General features: G+C 46.3%; 1 protein-coding gene across 3 annotated transcripts in view; it reads right to left on the bottom strand.

The window, feature by feature from the left end:
* Positions 1 to 25,414, bottom strand: part of HEATR6 (HEAT repeat containing 6) — a 1,218,923-nt gene that overhangs the window by 612,509 nt on the left and 581,000 nt on the right. For all 3 annotated transcript variants that reach the window (XM_069614663.1, XM_069614664.1, XM_069614665.1), the window contains one exon: positions 5,048 to 5,170. In XM_069614663.1, the coding sequence (XP_069470764.1) occupies positions 5,048 to 5,170 (123 nt within the window). The remainder of the gene's footprint in view (positions 1 to 5,047; positions 5,171 to 25,414) is intronic.

Raw genomic sequence — 25,414 nt, 5'->3', positions numbered from 1 at the left:
AAAAATCCACACGCGCTAAAAGATGCACACGCACGGAAAATCAACCGCGAGTAGAAAAATTCACGCACTATAGTATCGCGCGACACCAAAGAGCTCGCGCTAGATACTCAAGCGAAGACTCTCACGCGCTGGCTTCTAATAACGGAAAAACCACGCGCTTGATAGAAAACGTAGCGTAGCAAAGCCAAAACATACGGCAGCAATATAGTTTTTAGTAAATCTTTTTCATATGAACTTGAAAAGCAGATTAAATCTTCTACAATGTCATTATAGAAAGAGTCTTGAATTTTAAAAGGACTTATCTTGTGAAGAGTCTTTGAAACTTGTTTTCTTGGATAACTCGAAATCTTCTTACTCCTGTTCAGTGACAAAATGAATCTCCGCAAGATTCCTGTTAACTCTTTCCAAATAAGCCGCTCGACCGCTTGAAACTTGAAACCCCTGAACAAGTTAAGCAGGAGCAGCTTAATACACGACCTCTCAGCTGGGCAAAGACGATGAAAGGCAGTTTAGAATGTTCACTGCCTTCCCTATAAACAATCACCAGCCAATCAGAACTTAGACTGAGGACCTCCATCTTGGCTTGGGGCATTCTCCATAGACTGCAATGAATGTTAAGGGCAAAATTGGCTGTTTTAAAATTAAACTCATAATAACTTCAAAAAACCTTTCTATACTAATTTTCCCCAGACCTAATGTAATTCAGAATATGTCACTGTATCCTGACAGTACCTGACAGCACCCGCTTGCAGACCTCGTAGATTGCCGGTCCGGTAACAACGGTACTGGCAAGCTTACCGGTACCGTTGTTACTGGACCGGCAAACTTATGAGGCCCAATGTCTTTGACTTCCACAGTTTAGGGATCACTGGTCTAGGCGCAGTTGTTGGACCACATGGTCTACCCATCACAGGTCATGCAACCCGGAACCCTGGGATCATCAGCCCACACAGGTTCTTCTGTACTTGCCCCTGTGCACAGATTCATATTCACTCAGTTTCTCCTTGTCGACTCTTGGCTCTACGTGCAACTTTACACTCTCCTGGTTAGCCTCTTGGCTTTGAAAGAATGCGACACACACTTTTTGCCAGTCTTTAGCCTTGCTGAACTGTATCTATTCATAAAGTTCAGTTGGTGGTGGTCTTGTTCATGCTACACCTTTATGTTGCACTCTGTCACATGTGCGCTCTTTTCCATAGGTTGCTTTCAAATGGACACTTTCCCTTTTGCTTTTCATCAGCCATTAGCTTTGCCCATAAAGTTTCTTCAATTCGATTTTCAACATGTGTAACTTTGCTTTGTTTGAAGTTTTTATTCAGTATGCGTCATTCGGCACTTCGGTATTCATGCGTAGCCCCGAGGAGCGCATCGGCTTTGGGTGACATCTCCTTCCACTCACCGGTCCTCGGTGTTCCTACTCCACGGGCTACACGGCTTCTTTTCTGCTTCACAGGCAAGCGGACGGTCCCTGCAAACCCTGCTCGCACTCATGGTGCCTCCTAGCACACGCTGGCAGCTCTGCTCTCCTCCACGGATGCAAACAGCGTCCCCTCTTCCTTTTCCTTTGCTCGCAGCTCCAGTTGCTTTCTCTGGACAGCAGAGGCTCCCACACCGGCCCGACGCGCCTTAGGCTCCACAGGTTTCTAGGACACCGGCCAGCATCCTGGCTTCCTCTCCGGTCCCACCACGGCTGCCGCCTCGATATTCGGATCCCCTGCTAGTCTCTCCCACACAGGCCTCCCTGTTGCTCTCTTTGCTACTCTTTGGCTCTCTTTTTATACACCTGCAACCACTTGACAGACTGCAGGTGTGGATTCTCAGTTGGGCTTGCCTGACTAGTTACAGGGACATGCCTGGCCTTTAAAGCACTCTACAGGCATCTTCTTCGTCCAAGTACTAGAGTGGTAGTTTTAAGTGTTCATCACTCCTAGTCACCTCTTCCTCGTCCCAGAACTGTCAGAGGTAAAATGTGAGGAAATAAGGGAAGAGGTTTTACAGTAGCCATTGTCACTAGCCATTCCAGTCTCTTTAATATCCTAAAGAAAAATGACTCTTGAAAACACCTTACAACCTTAGATATTCTTCTTTGACTTTTAAGTTCATTTAACTCCAGTAAGTTTGAGGGTCTGTGGGGCCAGCATCAGCTCCTGTGGAATTCAGTCAAGCCGGACCCTGACAGGATGAAAGGCCTCACTTAAGGAGCTTAACTAATGTACAAGCAGCCACTGAATTACTTTGGATGAAAGGCAGTTTAGAATATTGTTCACCTCCCAAGAATCCAACCCATTATCCTATCCACCAATCAGACAAACCAAACATACTATTGTTCCTTAAACCAATCAGATTAAGTTTCTTTCTCTCCATCTTGACTTGGGCACCCACAATGTCAATTCTATGTACATACTCTTCCTGATTACTACTCCAGCCAGCCCTGACACCCATAAAGGCCAGGGGAGGTCTTCAACAGGGAAAGGGGGATACCATGTTTTACCTGTGGGCACCCCAATCCCCAAGGACCCTCCACGCAGGTGATTCTCCTTCGCTTCTCAACCCCCAGAGTCAGGATAAAAGAGCGATGGCCTTTCCCTGGCCACCGGAGTAGAGGATCCAGGGGGAGTAGGAGTGAGGATACCCTCAGGTTTTTCACAGTACCAGCAGTGGGGGGTAATTGACTTCTTGTTGGAGCTGCGAGGGGTGTGCAGCTCTCAGTAAATCTCCTGTGAGCCCAATGTGTTACCACCTGTGGTAGACCCATATGGGTCCTCAGTGAGTGCTGTTAACAGCCACTTGCACCTCAAGGTTGCCTCTGATAACTAAGATCAGACCAATCATTGCCAGACCAGGCAACTTCTGAAAAGTAGTCTCTGTGTGGAGGTGCCCTAATCACTGGACCACTTACCGCATGCTGAGATTTCTCAAACCACCACATATGTTCCGGATCCGCAGGCCTTGCACGTGTTCCATCGATGATTGGGCACAAACACTTCAAACAAAGACAGTATGGGTCCCACACTGAGAAGTGCCACGCACACAACATACAAATTGAAAAGCTTACGTTTATGCCTGACAAACTGGGTAAAGTAAAGTGTTAAGCCAAGTAAAGACAGGAGAAAAGAAAAAAGGTGTAGAGGGCAGCTAAATTGCTGGTCATGCATAAAAAGGGGCCGACAGGAATTGCCGGTGGGCAGAGCTAGCGTGCATTGAGGCCATGCACATTGCTTGGGAAATTGCCCCATCCACAAATAAGACATTTTGAGGAAAAGGATATTTGCTGAGCAAAGAAAGTATAAAGGGGATTAGAGATTGTAGTAATATATATATTTCTCCATCTGCGGTTCCGGAAGCACCTCAAGACCTTCCTCTTTTCTTCTGCTTTCGCTCCCCCTCTCCCCTGCTGATCTGTTCTCTTGGCACCGTGCACTTGGCCACCCTCTGTCCTCCGGGCCCAGGTACCTGCTCACCCTGCCACCCTCCTGCACTGCCTCCGGGCCACCCCTTGCACTGGGGTCTGTATCTGTACCCATACAGCCCTCACTTTTTCTTCCTGCACTTATCAGACCTACACTGTCTGCTGCCTTAAACCTAGCACTTGCAAATTGCTGACTGCACTACCACTGTTTGTTGCCTTTATTATTTATTTATTTATTATGATTATTTATCTGTTTCTCCTCTGCTTCGTACTTTCCACTTCTCCCCCTTCCATGCACTTTTCCCCTCCCCCTCTACCATGCACTTGTGCGTTCTCAATGTCACTGGGCCTAGTAAGATCGCTGTTTTGTTCTACCCTGTTACCCTCCCTTGCCTTGTCGCGCTCTGAAACACTTGTGTACGAGTGCGATAGAAATAAAATATCAATATCTCCTCTTGCTCTCACCTCCTGGGTTTACTGTGACTCCTCATCCTCCAGCCTCTCCTTCTGTCCTCCTTAAACTCCTCCTGATGCTCTCTCTTCTTTCACTACTTGTTGACAGCCCCTAATGCTTTAACTCACACTCACTTTCTTACTTACTCTTTCCTAAGCAGCCTCCATTTCTTTCTCTTTCCACTGCCGTTTCTTTTGTGTCTGAGGTTTCTAAGTCGCTATGTAGTCTAATAGATAAATAAATGAGGTACATGTGTTCTTGACCTACATTGGCAGTGGTTGAAGCACTGGGTGAGCTCTGGAGAAATCCCCATTTAGGACATCTTGGGGTCACAACTAGTAGCAGATGGCTCCCTTTGACCGCAAAGTTATCTGGGTCATACAGTAACCTTGCCAAAACCATTGCAAAAACTGGACACAAAGTTCGAAAAGACCCAATGCACTCATTGAAATCGTGGGACTGGATTTGAAGGACTGCCAGATATTGAGAATGAAGGAAATAGGACTTTTGTTGAGGAGAGATGGATAGTGTGTGCTATCCAGCTGCCTTCTTAAGTAAATGGGCATTAAAGTGTAACCAATACGCTACCAGCTCATGGAAGAAACATGTGCGAGGTGGTCAGAGTATTGTAGTATGATGCCCAGCATATACGTATTTAGCAGGTTCTGTGTGCATATGTGCAGTCCTCTGATACTAACAGCAGTAGATGCCATTGATTTTGCTAACCCATTTGGAGCTAAACTCTGGTCAGATGTAAGACCATCCAAGTTGAATGTGTTAAGTGCGGCCTACAAACCTCAGAAATCAGTGTACAATCCAGAGTGGAAAGTAACCTTGATAATTAGGATTTATAAAATGTTAGCATTACACCAGTTGTCTTTAGGATCACAGCCCACACTGTCAAGCCGTCTACCCCTCACTCAAAAGAATGCATATTAAAACCTATTAAAGAACAAATAAAGCATACAATTATCCTAACAATGTGCCCTCTCTCTCCCCACAGAAGCATTACAAGCAGACGAAGCAACAGCAAGACCAAAGTATGCAGTGTCCAGTACAGACACTGTGGCATGGGACAGCAGAGGTTCAGGAAGAGGACCTCTCAAAAGCATCAGATGCCGGATGCTATGTTTTATATCCGATCATTTGAAATTTCATGTCAATGTAATTTTCATAAATGTTACCTTTGCACCATGAAGCTGAATTGATGGATCGGTCTCCTCCATACACTTGCAAGCTACTTCTCCAAGCTCGATTAAATAATTCTGTGCCAGGGTGAAGTATCCCTTTACTAGGTGGGCCAACACCTACACAGGACACAAGGAAAAAGAGTTACATTAAAAGACTCCAGCAAGCAAATGCAACAAAGTACTGTAGTGACAGAGTATTCAGTTATGAAAAAAAAAACACAAAGACCAGCAATCCTCGTGTTTCTATTGCTTAAGTAGGTTATTGAGTGTTATCATTCACAACAGCAAATAGAGAGGCCTGGTTATCAAAATTAAAATTTTGGAATTTGTTTTGCCTAGGCCACACCACTTAACTTTAGGGTGCATCCAGCCTCATTCAATTCTCATTGATGAGTAAACTTCAGTTTGCTTATTACTTAATTTTGTTATGAATATTGTTTTTCTAAGGAGTACTTTTCTCCAATTCAATTCATTGGGACTGGGCACTTGTGACCAGTCATTTTTGAAATACTTAAAAGCAAACTCTGCTTCGGAATGACTTTAGCGATGTTAAGCAGAAAGTACAGGAATCTGGTGTTTGTTCAAACTTGGACAAAGAAAGACGGTATGCAACGATTAAAAACCTGTAAACCCATCATACAGCCCAGTGTCTTTCAAAGCAAAGGGACCCAAAACACCAAAATCCAAACTGATAAATTATGCTACCTGGCTGTTAACATTCTTTAATAATTCTATTTTCGTTATACCTGCGAACTGTTCACCTAAGATGATGCATTCTCATGCGTGTGTGTTATTTTTGTTTCAGTTAGTCTTTACTAAACACAAGAAAATTGTGTGCAATTCTAAGTCTTATGTGACTCTAGGAAGAGGCCCTTGTGACTTTTGGATTTTTCCCAGAGCGGTATCCAACATTGCTCAGAGTCGAGGCCTCACCATGGATGGATATGTGATTAATTTGACCCAAGACACCCAAAGCCTCTCAGCGACAGGGTACACCAAGTACCTGATTTGCCCTCTACAAGTATTCTCAAACAATTAACTTTAAGTGCACTGATGCTTGGTAGCGGAGTACTGAGTCTAGTCAGAGTTAAGGTGATAGCCTGACGGGTGAAACAACAGAGCACTGTTAAAACCTAGTGTTAAGTCAGAATTCCCATCTTTGGGCATTCTAGGACCATTTGTATACTCAACTTTCCCTTTCCCCTCACCCCCTCTCCCCTCGCCCCAACCACCCCCATGCCTCCACCCCCCCAATTGTGTTTTTTGGATCAGACTTCTTGTTGGTGGCCAGATGGGCTTCTCCTGAAGTCCCCCTGCCATTACAACTCTTTAGTTGAGGTATATGGTATTGGGTCACCCATAAGGCACCCCCAGTCCCAGGTGCATGGCTCACGCTGACCATTTCTGCCCTAGGGTGATTTTATCACCATACATAGGTTGTAGGGAGTAGATTGGTGCAGTTATACTTGGGATTTTGCTTCACCAGAGGTGCCAGCCATTTTACTGCATAGGTAACCCAATGTACCTTTTCGGGAGCCATTTAGGACATTTTCTTAAAATCCTGCTCCCAGCCATTCTGTGTTTCAGGGCTTCCTTTCTTCAAGGAAACTACAGGGCTGCCTATAATGGCTGTTCTGACCATGTGGGATCTTTGTGAGCCCACAATGGCAGCCTCCATATTGGCCCTAACTGGCTTAGGCTAGTATAGGTCCTCTGGGCACTCCATCTCATTTGCTGTGGGGGTGGCCTTGACCAAGTGTCAGTTCGAGTGACCAATCAGAATTGTTACTCTGGCCCTTTGCCCCCAGTCCCGTTTAGTGATGTTTAGGCTCTGTCCTGCCCCTGGTTCTCTTGCTACTTTGTTCCTTCAACTTGGGGGTGGCCGGTCTGCCGACCTGCTAAAAAGGAGCTTTCCCACACCTCCCGCCTTTTTGTAATTTATAAAACCCACACTTGTATGTAGTTGTCATTTACATAGCACCTTTTACCATGATTATAGTCTCAATCCGCTACTGCTGGTAATGCCCACAGGAACCAAAGTCCAGAGTGTTGGGGATCACGAAGTAGGATTAGAATTCGTGTGTGGATTTAGTCATAAGGCATAGTAGGGATGGCCAGGCACCGGTAGAAAGCAACCCATGAGGCAAGGAATGTGGATGGGTGCTGAGAGGGGTCAGGGGTTGGCGCGAGTACTAAAGAATCTTGGTGAAACTTGCTAAGTGCAGTGGCTTGGCCACATTCCGGCTTCTTTTCTTTGCCTTTAAAAGTCTACTCCGGGTTTCTTCAAGACCCTTGTTGACTCCCAACATATGCTGGGTTGAGCACTCCATCGTGGAACCATTTTCTGGGCAGCTTACCGCCATATCCCGCTGTTCCCTGCCTCATCCACTTGGCTGTGGGTCACTGCTGGTGTCCAGAGTGGTCGTGAGGCTTCACTACCCAGCCAATTTTTCAGCGTGGTTGGGCCTCCAGCCGTTATAACCATCCTGGGATATTTGATGCTGTTCTGTCTTCATCTTCTGTCCAGCGAAGCGCAGGGAGCCATCTTCACAGGTTCATCCATCTTGCTGGAGTCTCTCACCGAGTTGGCCACTCCTGGCTTGAAGGCCGAAGTTGAGATGGATTGACAGAATCAGCCCTGTGGACAGATTCTAAGAGGCAACACTTTTCCATTAAACAGAAAAAAAACACCAAGGTCTACTCAAACTCTATCAAGGTAGTGTGACCGACTAGTAAGGCTTACACGTAAGAGTGTGTGAGGGTGGTGAAGGGTTCAGTTAAGCACGCTTATTCAAGTTCAATTAGACAACATTTATACAAGTGCAGTTCTGTTTATTAGGCCTGGAGCAAACTATTTGAATTAAATCACAGGTTAGTAAACCACTAACCACACCATCAACAAACGTACATTCACCTTGGGGTGCTCTGGCTAAAGAGCCCCAATACAGTTAAGATCAAGTTGATAGAACATTACGATATAGTAAAGCAAGTGAAGAAAACAAAAGGAAAGTATACAAGCCAGTTTGAGAAGATATATGATATGGTATTGCATTTATAATTTGTCTGTACACAAGTGTTTCTAGGTGCCAAAAGACAAGAAAGGGAAGACAGAGGGAAGACAAGACAAACGATCTTACTAGGCCTTGTGACATCCAGATCATGCAAGTGCGACAACGAGGAGTGCAGGGACAAGGGAGTGGGGAAGTGTAAGGGAGAGCGTAGGGGGAAGTGTGGTCAGGGCCAGTAAGGCTCTGGGTAAGTGCAAGTCAGCAGGGGGGCGGTAGATGTTACAGATTACAGCCACTAAGTGCAAGTAGGTCAGGTGGCAGTGCAAGGAGGACTGGTCGTAGAGGAGTCTGGGACCAAGTGAAACTGAGGGTACCAAGCAACCAGGCGGCGCATAAAACAGGAAGCTTAGCAGGGGAGCGAGAGAGAGAAGGCAGAGGAGAAAAATAGGGTCTTGAGCTGCTTTTGGAACTTCAGGTGGTCTGGCTCAATTCAGAGGGGCAGAGTCTGTTCCAGAGGTAGGCACCTGCACAGGAGTGAGATCTACCCCCACTCTGTCTGGAGAAGCGTCTGACCCTTAGAGAGTTGGAGGTAGCTGAGCGAAGGGCTCGAGAAGGAAGGTATTTAGGCAGAGAGAGTTGGATGTAGGGCGGGCCACGGCCCCAGAATGCCTTGTGGACGATGCAGAGGGTCTTGAACTTGATCCTTGCAGCAAGTGGAGAGATTTCATGGCTGGAGAGATACGGTCCCTGGGTTTCAGGCCAAGGATAAGTCTTGCAGTCCTGTTTTGGATTAGTTACAGAGGGCGCAGAGTAGAGGCAGGCAGATTAAGAAAAAGGCTGTTGCAGTAGTCCAGCCTGGAAAGAACCAGAGCTCCGGAGACTGTGAACTTCTGGGGGAAAGTGAGAAAAGGTAGAATACCTCTGAGGAGGTGCAGCTGGAAGTGGGCCTTCTTGGAAAGGTCTGATGTAAGGAGAGAGTGGAGTCGAAGACACTAAAGTTTTTTGCCTCACAGGAAGGCGAGGGTAGAGGGCCCAAGGAGGGCGGCAAGAGTGAGAGGGAAAGCGGGAGCAGGAGTCCCAGTGAGAAGCATCTCTGACTTACTGGCATTAAGGCAGAGATCGTTGGAGGAGCACCAATCCTGAATCACAGATAGACAGCCAGGGATGAGCGAGGAGGGAGAAGCGGCTGATGGAAGCCTGAAGGAGAGCCAAGTATCATCCGCATAACACTGAAAGTTGGAGGAGAAGGTAGAGATCAGGTGGGCCAAAGGAGCCAAATAGACATTTAAGAAGCAGGGTGAGAAGATAGAGCTCTGGGGGACACCACATGTAGGGAGAGTGGTGGTGGAGAGGAAGGACCGAAGTTGGACCTGGGCTGGTTGGTCCAAGAGGAAGGAGGTCAGCCACTTCAGAGCCTGATCCGTGATGCCCAGGTTCTCACAAAGATGACTGATCAGGGTAGAGCGAATGACTGTAGAAAGTAGAAGAAAGGTCAAGGAGGGTGAGGACAGAAGGAGAGCTAGAGTCAAAATTAGAAAGCAGATCTTTGCGTGTGTTCGGGAGAACGGTTTCCATACCTCTGGCTGCTCTGAAGCCAGACTGATAATCGTGGAGACAACCAGCAGATTCTGTGAGGAGATTAAGCTGGGATATTGGCAACTTTTCAAAGAGTTTAACCAGGAAAGGAGTGATAGAAATCAGGCAATAATTTGCCGGACAGATAGGATCGGCAGAAGGCTTTTTTTATTTTTATTTTTTATTTTATTTTTAGGAGGGGTGCACAAGGGAGTGCTTGAGGAGAGAGTGGAAAGATCCTGTGGCGATAGAGTGATTGCAGAAATCGTAGAAAGGCTGGAGCAAGGGTGTCAATGCAGTCCTTGATGGATCTGTAAGGGCAGGGGAACACCTGTTTAGACTAAACTTTCATAGATCAGACTTATCGCGAAACATTGTCAGGTGTCGATAGAGAGAAGGAGGAAAAAGGAACAGGAGATGGTGAGGCGGCCAAAGAGGGCCTGAGAGAGGAAGAGGAAAGTGAAGACAGGATGTCCTGAGTTTTAGTGGTGAAATGAGAAGACAGTTAAGTAATTCAAAGAGTAGAAAAACAATACACAGCTTTATAAAAATAAGGTTCTATACTTTTGAAGTCCTTCTGTTGCTAAAGTTGATGGGGCCCTAGTGCCTTAAGAGTCACAGGTCCCAAAGTAACCCTTTTCAGGTAGTTAAGAGTCTTTGAAAAAGGCTGACCAAGTTTTGGCAAAGCTAACATTGTTAGGAAAGATTTTCTTTTTGCAACTCTCAGTTTTCTATGGCACCCCATTCTTCTTGCTCTATTTTTGATACAGTGGTGACTTTTCGAAGGGAAGTGAAGTTTTCAGCTTCTGAAGTGGCCCAGCATCCCTTGCTCTGTGCGGCTCAGTGAAGCTGTGCTCCTCTATCTGATCTCTGAAAACCCTGAGCAGTTCTTCAGTCCTTGAACATATGGGACCAATTAGGCTTGACACCTCCTCGAGGATTCCAGCCCTTCAGAGCCTTTGGAAGCGTCCCTGGACTGCCCAGCGGACTGCCTCTCTCATGGGATACCTCACCAGAAACGTTGCAGTTACACATTCGAGTTCTCAACTTTGGTAGTCACCAGCCTGTGCCTCAAGTCACCTTATGCCCGAATTCCAGTTTACCATCTTCAAGGGAACCTCTCCTGGAGCAGCTGTTGTGACCATGACTCGAAGGAAGCCTGTCGTTGCCTGCAATCAGTGACTGTCGCTGGAACTCTCCTTCCAACTGGAACAATCCTCGTACCTGCAAATCCTGGGCAACTCTAACGGGAACTGAAGATCGAGCCCACAGCGATCCCCAGACGATCCACACGACATTTGGGAGTAAGTAAGCATCAGTGAGCCCCCTCCTCCCCTTTCCTCTATAGGAAAGCACTGGGAACAAGTCCCTTTGTCTCCCATCGCCCTTCAACTCACCTTTATTCGTCGAACTTGGGTCGTGTATCCTGCTCCATGGTTAGCCTTGGGTCTGGAAGAAAGGAGAAAACGTGCCCATCTTCTTGAAAATTGTTGTAAAACTTTGAATTATTTTGAAACGCATCACCACCACAAGCCCATTGCATCCTTTAAGAGAACACACTGGTGAAAAGCACAGTGTTGGATCCTGTGACTTTTAGGCATAAGGCTATATTCATCTTAGGGTTTATACTTCTAAAGTTATGATATTGTACTTGTGACTGGTTCCCTAAATTACATACCTGCATTGCTTAAGTTATTTGATATCTTATAAGTGAACCTACTGGAGATTGTATATCTTTGTATTATAGAGTATTGTGTGATAGTACGGTTCCACGTCATTTCGCCTAAAATAATTATTTTGAGGAAAATGTCTTCAAAGTAATTACTTTGAAATCTTTCTTCAATTTCTTTTTCATTTTTTTTATTTGGGGGGCCCCATCATGACCCCTCTTCCCCTTCACTACTACCCCAAACTCCTCCCGACCCCCTTTCTCCGCCTTAACCCACAATTACATATATTTTTCAAAGTAATTCCAAAGTAATCACTTTGAAGTCATTGCTGTCGTTGAAACCACAGGATGCTGATAGTACTACCTGCTAGTTTACTTTTCAGTGTGTTCTAATGGCCTTAAATAAATAATTTTTATAATGGACTGTCTAAATTGAATTATTGTGTGCTGTTCGGTGTGTACTCAATGAGGGCCCCTGATCCCACTCACTCCCCTGGGACTAAGCCTTTACTGCTCATTCACTTACCTGGATTGGGTTTTGGCCAACCTCTCAGAGCTCCCTGTTCACTATAACTAGGCTGCCCCCCTAAAATATGTTCATCAGGCGTGTTTCTAGAAATCTATTTTAACAAACATGTAGGTCCAAGTGTCTCAAATAGCGAAGAACAAAGCAAGAACATTTCTTAGAATGACCTCTCCTAAAAACACCACCTTAGTGGAAGCCCAGGGGGAATCCTTGGCCAGAACGCCACCAATTATGATCAAGGAAGGGAGAGGCAGGGTTAGGACTTTGCACCAGTTAAACCCTGGGGAGCAGGTGCAGGTGGATCTAGGTCACCTGGCCTAAGCCCCGCCCACCTGGTGCCTTCCAGGTTGCTGCTCTTTTCCCCACTTAGCAAGCCACGCCCACCTGGTGCCTTCCTGGTTGCCACACTTTTTCGCTACTTAAGGAGCCCTCCAGCCTCTTTTCCTTTGCAGATGGGGAACAGGTGCAAGTGATTCTAGGTCACCTGGCCCAAGCACCACCCACATTCTTAGCCCTGTCTCTTCCTTCCTGCTCTTAACTCTTCGATCAAGGACATCTCTCACCTGGGCGTCCGAAGTGAAGGGCAGACAAAGAAAAGGGCAATTCCTGTTCGGACCAGGAGGACCCAGGGCCCGACCCCCTGCTCAGACAGCAGGTAAACATGCACCAACATGTGTTTACTCCCTCTGGCCACACAGGCCATCCCAAACTCCTCTGGTCCCCCAGTGATGTTCCCTTATGCCCCCCACCCTTCTCACACACAGGTGTTGCCTGTTTTGCTCAATTCTTCCGCCCTGCTCCCCCTGAACACCTCCAGCCTACTTCTGTAGGAGTCTGTCCCGATACATTCAGATTTCACCATCACCGTCTTGTGGCCAATGCTGGATTTGACTTTATGGACTTAATTGATTCACGGTGCGTCACCCTTTCTCAACTCTCATGCTGGACTTCCTTTGTATCTTGTACTCATGGTGGCCCTGAATCATGATGTTCCCATCTTCATCTAGTATCCTGGCTTGCAACATTATGTATTACTACTTACTTCTGCAATTGTATTTGCTCTCCCCTCTTGCTTCTCCACTCTTTTTGACTCCTTACTCTGTTCTCTCCTCCTCTTCCCTTCTCCCTTTCCCATCGCCTCCCCCTCCCCCTCCCCCTCCCCTTGTTTTTTTTCCTCCCCCGAGCAATATCTATAATGTCGTCAGGCCTAGTACGATAATCGCTTGTTTTGTTCCTCCCCTCCCTTTCTGCACCCCTCTCCCTCATCTTTTGCTTTCTCCGGCTCTACCAGGAATGTCGTCAGGCCTAGTACGGTAATCGCCTGTCTGTTTCCAATTCCTTCCCACTTTCCCCCTCCCTTCCTTATCTATGTCCCAGCTCTTGCACTATCTGAAATGTCGTCAGGCAGAGTAAGATAGTTAATTTCACATCCCTTCGGTTCATGGCCTGTAAGAAGGTCATTGTATTTTCCCTTGCCTTGAAGCACTTTGAAACACATTGTGCATAGGCACTATAAGTAAACTATCATATCATAACTCACCATGTGTACTCAGATTATGTCAGAAACCACTTCTGATGTTCTTGAGTTGCTGGGCTCACTTACTTCGTGTCTTGATTCTGCAGGAGGAAGTCCAGGGGCTGCAGGTGCAAAGGTCACTTCCGCATTCCTAGCACTGGGCAGCAGGACAACCCTTGCATGATAAAGAAAGTACCTCTAGGATGAAGAAATTGGAGGACCTCCAGGACATGATGCCATCGATCTGAATGACACCTGGCCTAGTAAAATCGTTGTCTGTCTTCCCTTTGTCCCCCCTCCCTGCCGCGTCGCACCTTGAAACACGTGTATAGGCATGTTACAAATGCCATATCATTGGGAGACAACGATGACCACACCGATCAGATCTGGTGGAAGACTATCCTTGTAGCAGAGGTAATGAAGCTGTCCTGCAAGGCCCCTCTTCACGCTAAAGAGCTGCAACTGCAAGGGAAGGCCTTTCGCCTTACTAGTATAGGGTCAAGTCGAACAAGGGACTGCGACAGATGCAGCGAGGTACCCAGGCGGGAGCCGTCAGTCTATAGAGTGGTACCGGGACACTTCCGAAGGCTTCCAAGAGCAGGATGATCGACCCAGGATCGAAAGAGGTCGTACCCACCAGTCCAGGGGTTGCATCACCAATGAAGGTCTTCAGGGGATCAGAAAAATGAGCAGGGTTTCGCCACAAAAGTTTCTCAAGGCAATGCTGGTTGGCAGCAACGAACCACGGGTCTAAAGCAGGATGCTCCTCTTTAGAGGGGTCTTGGCCCAAATGATGACCTGAAGAATGGATGCAGAAGTCCTTGTCTTATCCTAAATTTGACCTCGAATCAACACTGAGTTCACGGATGGCAAGGGTCTGCACTGCTGAAATGTCAGGGGCTGTATAATCACGAACAGCCTCCAGCCACCACATCTGCCTAGCAACAGACACACTCTAACCAGGATGGGCACTGGGACTAGACAGTCCCAGCCAACAAGTCAAACCACAAACTTATACCGCTGCTCTTCCTGGGAAAGCCAAGCTTTTACCTAGGAAAGGGCTTTTCATATATGGCCTATCCGGCCCGAGTGGGCAGGAAGGAGGGCAAAATACAAGATGGCCAAAGGACATGGCAAAACCATGTGGCAATGCCATTTGAGAGTAATATAGAGATCAAACAACGGATCACCTGTGAAACAGACTATGCAGTCTATGCCCTCACCTGTGCATGCCATAAATACTATATCGGCAGCACAAAATGCAAGCTAAAGATTCGAATACAACAGCATGTGCGAGCCATCACACACAACGATGTGAACTACCCCATGGCTAAACATTTCTATGAATGTCATAACAAAGAAATAGACAGTTTCAAATTCTTTGGGGTGTATAAAATAGAGTTGGGCCCCCGGGGAGGTGACAAGGAGAAGCAGCTGAGACAAAAAGAAACAAGGTGTATACTAGATTTTGAAAGTAAACAGCCCAACGGGCATAACATTGATGAAGAGTTATACACCTTTCTGGGCAGCTAAAGGAATGTTTCTGTCCCCTTTTTTGGCACATCTCCATTGAAATAAGCAACTATATGTTTACTCTGCTTACCTTATGCTATGCAAAATTAGTATTTATATTCCCTTCACGATTCCCAAATAATGAATAGGTGCTCCGTAATGATATACGAGATCAAATAGTTGGTTTTAAAGTTTTTGTATTTTAAATAATTTCTTACGGTGTCGGTAATTGTGTGTTTGCTTTGGAGCACATTTGTTGCTCTGCACTATTTTTTTTCTCTACATATGGTAATGGGGGAGTAGAGAAGGGGAGAAGAAGAGCAAGGAGAGGTTAATTGGGAAGTAGACTTAACTAGAAAAATATAGTCTGCCAACTGGATATCGATTTATTAATGTTGTTGTGTATTTGGGGACAATCTTCCATTCACGGTTAGATATATCTAGTATGTTATCTCGATTTCAATTATTATGCTGGAATTGGGATTTCCCTTGCACTAAGTACTTCATTAAATAAATAGATAAACAGGGACCGAGCAGAGATCTAATATTATAAATGATTGGATCCCGGACACTACTATTATAGTGAATATAAGACCTAACAGATTATGGGTGAGCTACAGAGACCCATGTTTCGGGGTTTTAGATATTCATTTATATCCTACTAAGGGAGTTATAGATGTTTTTAATTATGCACTAGTCACTTTAAAATCGGAAAGGGAAAAAAAGGAAAAAAAACTTGGGCGGTGAATGCTCCATACCCTTTTTTCTTTCTCTCTTTTTGCCCAGTATGATCAATATATGTTTGATGTAAAAGACAAAGAGGCAATCAGAGTCAATGGATTGAATGAATGTCATTTAGGACATAGATATTTCATTTCATCTTAGCTGCTAATGCACAATGCACTTTAAATCTACCTCTAGGAATAAAATGCTCATTCGCATGAATGTATGCCTGTTAGGCAAACTCACTAGGCAAAGATGTCTGCCTTGGTTTGGGTACGTAATGCAGATCACTAAATGGGGCCTTCTTTGATCTCTATGTTGCCTGCCTGCCCACCCCCTCCTTTCCCTCTCTCCTCCTCCTAGTCTCATGTTTTAAAGTGGTGTACGGTGGAGAGGTTTTTTGTTGTGAAAAAGCGGCGAGTTGGCCGCGAAACGCGTCACGCCTCGAGTGTTGCACTTGGGAGGACCCACACTGGGGTCATACTCTCTATTTTCTGAAATGGATTTCCATGGTTTTTAAATATTTCTTTCCCGTGTGGATCAATAAAAGAAGAAAATCAACAAAACGGAAAACGGTTGGTGTGGAGCTTTATTTCCCCCCCCCCCCCCGATATATATATATGGGAGTAGTTTCTTACCTATAACTCCATTTCTCCAGCATTGGTATCTTTCATGGATTCAGATGCTTAGAATATTCCCCGTCAGGCTGGGAACCCTGAGTATATTTATAAAGACCTTTCCTATAGGAAAAATGTGACACTTCTGTGTCCTAGCTATGTCGTTTTCGGGCTGCGTACGCCTGACCCAATAGGATGTAGGGATATAAATAGCCCCGCCCCCGCCTCCCTTCAGATTTTAACCCCCAAAGTAGAGGGAACATATAGAGTTTGCATTCAGGGGAGGCCGGCGGGCACATGTGAATCCATGAAAGATACCAACACTGGAGAAATGGAGTTACACGTAAGAAACTACTCCCTTCTCCAGCATTGGATCTTTCATGGATTCACATGCTTAGAATAGATTATACAGCAGTTCCCCTAAGATGGAGGTGTGCAATGCAAACTAACAATATGCAAGCTACATGTGCAGTTGGGTATACGAAAAAAAAACCATCAAGGTACATTGAAAATAATTAAGCATATGGCATAATGACAAGAGTATGTACACCCCTATATGGGGCTTACCTTACTGAAACGATGCCGAAGGACCGCTTGCCCCATCTGCATATCTGCCGCATGTTGTTGCTCTAGGCAATAATGCAGAGTAAATGTATGCAGCACCGACCATGATGCCGCTTGACACATGTCCACCAATGGAATTCCAGACCATAACGCCGCCAATGACGAGGTGGATCTTGTTGAATGAGCTTTTGGGCGTCTCTCAAATGGTTTTCCTGCTTTAGAGTGACAAAAAGCAATAGTCGACGACACCTAGCGGGCCAGTCCTTGCTTAGAGATCTGTTCCCCCTTCACCGAAGGTCCATAAGCTACAAACAGTTGCCTTGAACGTCTAAAACCTTGAGTACGACTGAGAAAGAACTTCAAAGCTCTTTTTACATCCAACGTGTGGAGAGTTTTCTTCGCCGCAGAAGAAGCTGTTGCAAAGAATGTTGGAAGAACAATAGAAGAATGTTTGTGGAATGTCGTCGGCACTTTAGGAATGAAGTGAGGATTGTCTTTGAAAAACCGCAGGTATGGAGGATCAATGACCAATGCCTGAAATTCCGAAAGCCTTCTTGCCGACGTAATGGCTACTAAAAAGGCAATTTTCCATGACAAAAACCTCAACGACAACTTCGGCTCGAACGGAGCCTTCATTAGTGCTGACCGTACTAGCTTGAGGCTCCAGTTTGGTGGAAATTTCTTAGCTGGCAGAAAAGTTCGAAAAAGGCCTTTCAGGAAATACTTTACCAGTCGATCGCTGAAAAGAGGTGTTGAATGTCTTTGAGTAAATCTGGAGATGGCCGCTAAATGAACTTTAATAGAGGAAAAGGCCAATCCTTGCTCCGCCAAGTGCAATAAATATGGCAGAATCTGCTCTGCTCCGACGTTCAAGGGGTCTACCCCCAGATGATCCCTGCACCATCCACAGAATCTTTTCCATTTACCTGCATATGAAGAATTCGTAGACTGAGCTTGTGCTGCCTTTAAAATTTGTGGACACTTTGAGGGAATGTTCAAGTCCCTGAACTCTGAGAAGTCAGGAGCCAGGCCGTCAGGTTGAGGGAGTCTGGATCGTGGTGCCAAACCGATCCTTTGCCTTGAGATAGAAGGTTTGGAATCTTCTGGAACCTCACTGGCTCAGCTATTGACAGTTGCAGAAGATCTGAGAACCACGACTGTCTCGCCCAGTTCGGAGCCACCACAATTACCCGACAAGGGTACTTGTGAATCCACTGGAGTGTCCGCCGTATGAGTGGAAACGGAGGAAACGTATAAGCAAACTTTTTCATCCACGGGAAGGAGAATGCCTCCCCCATCGATCCGGGTGTTAGGCAGAAACCTGTGCAGTTCCCTCTGGGACCACTGCAAAAGATTTAAGACTACAGGTGTTTGGCAGTAAACCCACTTGGTAGCAGCCTGTACCGCACAGATTCACTTGGTAGCTGTGGCTGAGCAGTCAGACTTCCCTCAAGAAGAGTTAGGCAGTATACAGAACATTCACAATAGGTCAAAAGAACACAGTAGAACAAGTAAACACTGACCAGGGCTTGGTGTAAAAGAGATATCATTATTTATTTAAAACCACATCTAGAAAAACACACAGGCACTAATAGTAAGCAATTCAAAAACACGGTCACTAAAAGATATACACTCCCTTAGAAGAATATTAGACAAGTCTTAAGTAAAGCCCCACTTATTTTCAGACAGCGGTGAGCGCTTAACGCAGATGGCACTCTAATAATTTGTTTTAAAAGGGAGAGAAAAACAGAGAATAAATTGAAACAGATCCCAACGCTTTTACAAGAACACAACAAGAGAGGAAGGCAAATTAAAACCGTGAAGTTAGAGTTCAGTAGGCCGGATCCACTTTAAGAGGATCAAACGAAATGTGTCCAAGGTCACACAGTTGTAGTGCACAAAAGTCTTGAAAAGGTTCAAAAAGAGTTGGACCAAAGAAAGGTACCAGTTAGAAGGTCAAGGCGGCCAGCCCAGTCCAGAAGGTTAAGGGGTTATTATTACCTTGTAGCAATCTTTAGAAAGGGAGGCCTGGCGGACACGGTACCTTAAAGTGGTGAGAATACTCCAGCGGGGGCAGTTGTTCCTGGCAGCGGATGCAAGTCGGTGCTTCGTCCGGGGGAAGAGAGGATCTCGTCGGGGAGGAAGACAGCAGTCCGTTGCACTGCCAGGGAAGAAACCAGACGCGGAGTTCTCAGGTAAAAGGAGCGGTCCTTTAGTTTGCGGTCCAGTGGTAAGTGGCTATCCGGTTGCCGGGGTGCTTGGCATGGGCAATTCGACCACAAGCCGGTCTGGGGTGCGAAGATAAGAAGGTAAACTGGTTGTGCCCACTAGTCATGGGAAGAAGCCTCTCCAGCCGGAGATCTTCTCTGTCGTCAGGAAGTGGTGAGACGGTTCCGCAGGGCTCCACCGGTGGTGTCGTCGTGGTAGGTCGGCTCAGCTTCTCCCTCGTCGGATTCTCAGGTCCTGTGACGACTTCTGAAGTTCCAGTCCCCAAAGCCCTGCTTTTATGCAGCACACCCCCATTCACTCAGCCAAGCTGTCAATCAAACATGCTAAGTGGTGAGCCAGCCGGCTCACCACTTGGGCCAATCACACAAGAGTGCGACTTGAGTTACCAAGGTAACTCAGTCCAGGGTGCCTAAACCCCCTTCCACACCCCCTGTGGTACCCAGACAGAGTGGCACCACTTTTGGAGGCTTCTGTGGAGAAGGCCGCCAAAAGGTGGAACAAAGGGCTCGACTTGGGTTGGAGTCACAGAAGAGAACACAAACGCCATTTTAGAATCGAGTCCTGGCAAAACATACCAACCGGCGAATTAATATTAAATAAATAAACCGGCGGTATGTTCGAGGCTATGAGAATTAAATAATTAAAGTTGGTAGCCTCGAACAATGGGAAAATCCCATTGGGATATATTCGCGGTCGAATATAAAAAGTAGTATCCACTGCCACCAGCCAAAACTCGATCAGGGACGACGGAGACGTGCCCCCTCGACTAACAGACCCTGGGGCAATTGAATTGCCCCGACCAGTACGTCCAAAATATGATGGTTTGTACTGGTTTCTGTTAATAATTTGGGACTAGTAAAGCCAATGGTGACTTTACATGCCCTGGGAGACAGTAGTCAGTCCCAGGGTATGGAGTCTATGGTGTGGTGTCACTATGACACCCCTGTGTTACTGCACGGAGGGTGCTGTGTAACACACATAGTAAAAACACATGAGACCCTATGGAGTAAAGGACCCCATAGCCCATAAAACACATTAACAGTCAAAGGAACACCATAAATCATGTCCAAGAGTGGGAGAAAAAGAGTCTCACTCTTGGCAGGAGAAAAAAAACAAACTCCAGAAATCCAGCAAAGCTGCGGGGGGACTCACTAGGTTAGGAAATTCAGCCTAAAGAGAGAATTCTCCCTAACACTGGGCTGTGGCTACCTGCTTGCGAACCGTGCAAACTTCTTGTTCACTCGGGTCGCAAACAGATCCAGGGATGGAGGACCCCATTTTCTGAAGACTTTTGCAAGCTGACAATCGTACAGTTCCCATTCGTGCAGTTGGTTCAATTCCCTGTTGAGCGAATCTGCCTGTATATTCTATACCCATGGAAGATGGTAAGCCATTATGGTGATATTCTGTTCGAGAGCCCAATGCCATATTTGTTTAGCTTCGCTCGAGAGCGTCCTGGACCCCGTGTGCCCCCTTGCTTCCTGAGATGGAACATTGTTGTTGTATTGTCCGTTAGTAGTCTGACAACCGATGCTCGTATGCGCGGCAGAAAGGACTTCAGAGCCCAACGTACCGCTCTTAACTCCAGCGCGTTGATGTGAAGAGTAGACTCCGCTGGGGACCATTGATCTTGAACCTGCAGGGGCCCTAGATGAGCTCCCCATCCTTTCAGCGATGCATCCGTCATTACCGTTGCTTGACAATCCGGTTCCTGCAGGGGCATAGCCTTTGTCAGGTTGATCGAGAGCTGCCACCACTGACGAGCCCGCAAAAGATTGTGATTGATGCTCAACTTGTCCGACCATAGACCTCGACTCTGGGACCACCGGTCTGCCAGAAACTCCTGTATCGGCCTCATGAAGAGACGGCAATTGTTCACCAATGGGATACAAGATGCTAAGGCCCCTAGCAGTAACATGTATTTTCTGACTGACACCCTGGTGCCCACTTTCCATTCCTTTGCCTTTTGAGTCAGTTTCTCAATTCTTTCCACGGAGGGTCTCACTAGCCCTGATTGAGTTTGGAACTCTGCGCCCAGAAGTTCCTTGAGGGCGTTAGCAAGGATTTCTCGAAGTTGATCGCAAACCCCAAGCATTTCAGAAGTTGCATGGTGGCTTTTAGGCTTGCGTGAGTTATGCTCAGTGACGAGCCTCTTATCAGCCAATCGTCCAGATACGGGTAAACAGGATGACCTTTCCTTCGCAGCCACGCTGCCACTGGAGCTAAACCCTTTGTGAACGTCCTGGGAGAAGACTTTAGTCCGAAAGGAAGCACTCTGAACTGGTAATAGTTCCGACCGACTACGAACCTCAGAAATGTTCTGTGTCGTCGATGCACCGGTATATGAAAATATGCATCTTGTAGATCTAGCGACGCAAGAAAATCTCCCGGCTGTACTGATCGGATGACCTCCTGAAGCATAAGCATCTTGAACTTTAAACTTTTTAGGGTCTTGTTGAGGGCCCGAAGGTTCAGAATGGGTCGCCACTTGCCATTGGGTTTTTTGACCACAAAGTAACGATAGTAAATTCCCTGGCCCCTCTCGGCCACTGGAACGAATTCTATAGCCCCTTTTTGCAGCATAAGTTCCACTTCTTGATGTAATATGCGAAGATGGGGTTGCGCCGAATACACAGGTGGAATTTGTGACAGCGTTTCTTTGAACTGCAGAGAGCGGCCTAGTTTTATCGTGTCCAATACCCAGCGGTCTGTTATACTTTTCCATTCGTCGACGCGACGGGCCACCCTTCCTCCCAGGATGTCCTGTAACATATCGTCGTTGTGACTTTGACTGCCTGTCTTTTGCTGATGATGAATATCCCCTTCTTCTCGAAGCTGGTAGTTTTCGACCTCTTCGCGTTGCCTAGACCGCACGTCTATAACCTTGGGAGGCGTATGATGGCCTGCTGAAGTTTCGGTCTCTAGATCCAGTAAAACGGGAATTTCCTGATGCTCCGCGGAAGGGATGAAAAGATCGAAAAGCTCTTCCACTTTGCAGGGCTCCTGACGACCTAGCTGTATCCGTATCCGCTTTCATACCTTTCAAGGCATCGCCCACTTTCTCTCCAAACAGTTGGTCACCCTCACACGGCATATTGAGTACCTTGTACTGGACTTCCGGTCTGAAGTTAGTACATTTCTGCCAGGATTGCCTTTTCAAAACCACTCTGTTTATTTGCTTAAATCCAGACTCTGCCAAATCCACAGCAATGTTAATCAAATGGTTTGACGCTTCTTCTCCCTCACGGACCAGCAACATGGCCGACTTTCTATGTTCTTCAGGAAGGTGTTCTAGGATGGGGCCAAACGATTCCACATCTCCCTGTCATACCTTGCCATAATTGCCAGTGAGTTAGCCGCTTTAACCGTCGTCGCTCCTACGGATAGAACCTTTTTGCCAAACGTGTCCTGTCTTCTAGCCTCGTTATCCGGAGGGGTAGAACCTTTGTGCTGCGATCTGGCCTTCCTAGCCACTGTAGCTGACACTACTGACTCTGGAGATGGTTGAGCGGTCAAGCATTTAGGCGTAGAGTCTGGAGCCTGGAATTTCTTCTCCAACCTACCCTTTATTGCTGGTTCTGAAAATGGATGGCACATGGTCCTCAAACCTTCTTGCCAGACGTGGTCTAGAACGGGAACTGAGAAGACCGACTTCCTTCTTTTCCCCATATGGTCGAACAAGAAGCACTCCTTTTCTTCTTCAGGGCTCAGACCAAACTCAAGACAGGCTTTGCCCATCATCGCGTGAAAGGCGCCGATGTCGTCTGGTGGTGATGGTTGAGCCGGGCTTCTAGGTGCCTCCATCTCCACTTCCGACTCTCACGTAGGATCCCTCGAAGGGGATGAGGATACCTCTGAAAAAGAATCTCTAGGTTCCGACTCTGAATCTTGTAACTCCTTCTTCCGGGTATGAGCGTGGTGGTTCCTCGCTCACTGGTCGGGAGGCTGGATTTTCTGTAACCCGCGTAGGAGGACCTGGTTCGTCGTCGGCAGGTCTCGCTGGCATCCCCAAAGGTGCGTCTACGAGGGGTAACTTCTCATACAACCTCTTCAGAAGAGACTGTAGAGTGGACAACACTTGCAAGGATAATATAGATTGAGGGCTCAATAAAGACGACGAAGCCGGGACATTTTGCCCCCCAGAAATCGTCAACGATGCAATTCCTTGCAATCCCAGATCTGCTGGATCCAACATCTGTTCTCGATCCTCCTCCATGGATGATATTGAGAAGGCCGCCTGCGGCCGTAGTAAGGTCTCTGGCAGAACCGCATTGTACACCTGCCACTCCCTTTGAGGCTCAACCGTCGACGATGTCAACGTGGATACGTCCATCGTCGCTATTGTATTCGCAGGGGCCACTACAGGCGTTACCTGCTTTGACGGTAACACCCTTGTCAACGACGGAGTCTCCGTAGATGATGGTGTAGGCTGTGACGCAGACTCTTTTGGCGATCCCGCCTTTTTTGAGCCAGATTTATGCCTTGTCGAGCCTCTACTCGAGGCCAACCTGTGATGGTCCCCTGAGGAGGAGGTCTTCAAAGGATCTTTCCCTTTTTTGACGAAGATGAAGAAGAAGACTTTCCTTGATGGCGATCTTGTCCATGTTTCGACGAGGATTCCTTCGCCTGATATTTTTCTGAAGGGCGTTTCTCCATAGAACACAGTTTCTTCGGAGGAGGCTCCGCCGACACCGACCGGCGATGGGATTCCGCCTTGGATGACTTGGGCCTGGATGCCAGGCACCGTGCCAATCCTACCTCCGATGAAGAATAGGTTCCTTCATTTAGCCACGTCACCAGGCGTCTTTTCCTATCCTTTAGCGTCTTCTGTGAGAAGCCTTTGCAGATCTCACAACTGTCCACCGAGTGATGAGGGTGCAGACAGTACAAACAATCCATGTGCCCATCCCCTTCATAGACTTTTTTCAGTCTGCACGTGGCACACGTGCGGAATAACGCCTTTCTGGACATTTGCACGAAAAACTCTCAACAGTAGAATTCAACCTTGTTACGAAGTAGAAACAAACACGAGGTGCTCCCGCTACTTTGGAGACGGTTGAAATCTGAAGGGAGCCACGGGGGCGGGGCTATTTATATCCCTACGTCCTGTTGGGTCAGGCGTACGCAGCACGAAAACGACATAGATGGGACACAGAAGTGTCGAAATTCTTCCTATAGGAAAGGTCTTTATAAATATACCGAGGGTTCCCAGCCTGACGGGGAATATTCTAAGCATGTGAATCCATGAAAGATCCAATGCTGGAGATATATATATATATATATATATATCTCTCAAGAGAAACACAGCAAAGCCTTTGTTCTTTGAAGCTGCACTCCCATCTCCATTGTATTCCACCAAAATACGGCACAAATTGCCGAAAAAACACCAATAGATGGGAAACACCAAAAATCTGCCCAACAAAAATTGTCTGAAGTAAAAAGCTTTATTAACAAATTGCAGTTTAAAAGGCTTCCCAATGCCATGAGAGGCTAACTGACGCGTTTCGCCACACTCCTGTGGCTTGCTCACAGTAACTCCGCCCTGTAATGTGAGCCCATTTTAACCCATAGACACAATAGCAAACAGTGAAAAGGTGACTTAAATAACTTCTATTATTGCTGTCGGCCATCTTTGAGAGGGCTCATAATATTCTCAACGTATATGCACATTGCAATATCTACAAGATTGGAATTTTAACAAGCATAAACAGCTGTCGGATATATAGAACTCATATATTCTCTAAGTAGCAATACATGAGTCTACACCACTAGTTGTAAACATTACACAGATTAACATTTTACCTTTTTCCCACAATTGGCTTCAATCCAAGATTGGAAAGTCATGCAATTTATAGTACCGTAATGCCGTAGTTTGTGATGTACCTTTATAATTTTTGTCTAATATGCGTGCACGTCCCGGTTTATTTGGTATTATTTGGGCATCTATTCCATGCTTATTATGCCTTGAATACTGTGACCGTGCTCGCATATTGGCATATCTATGTGTGTTGATCCTGTATTGTTGAAGTGCAAATGCAGAGTGCCAAAGTAATTAACAACGTAGTTGTACAATTACATGATTATATGTAGTACAATATTGTTAAAGTGCTGATGCATAGTGCACAAATATTAAGCAGCATAGTTGTATGACTGGATCCTATTATATCTGTCATATATTAAAGTGCAAGTGCCTTAGTTAAAACCAATAATTGTACACATCATATACTTCACTAATGCTGACATATTAATACCTTCTATAACCAATCAGCCCAAAAATGATAGCTGTTCAATGCATTTGGATCCAACAACACAATGTATTAAAAAAAAAGTGTCAGTGTATAGTGCAAGGAAGGTACTACGTTATTATGTGGCTGACGCCATGTGTACCTGTCATGTATTGAGGTACAAATACCTTAAAAAAC

The sequence above is a fragment of the Ambystoma mexicanum genome, chromosome 9, assembly GCF_040938575.1.
Source record: "Ambystoma mexicanum isolate Mex_15411 chromosome 9, UKY_AmexF1_1, whole genome shotgun sequence".
Taxonomy (NCBI): Eukaryota; Metazoa; Chordata; class Amphibia; order Caudata; family Ambystomatidae; genus Ambystoma; species Ambystoma mexicanum.
Note: the sequence above shows the minus strand (reverse complement) of the source record. Positions and strands in the feature narration are given on the sequence as shown.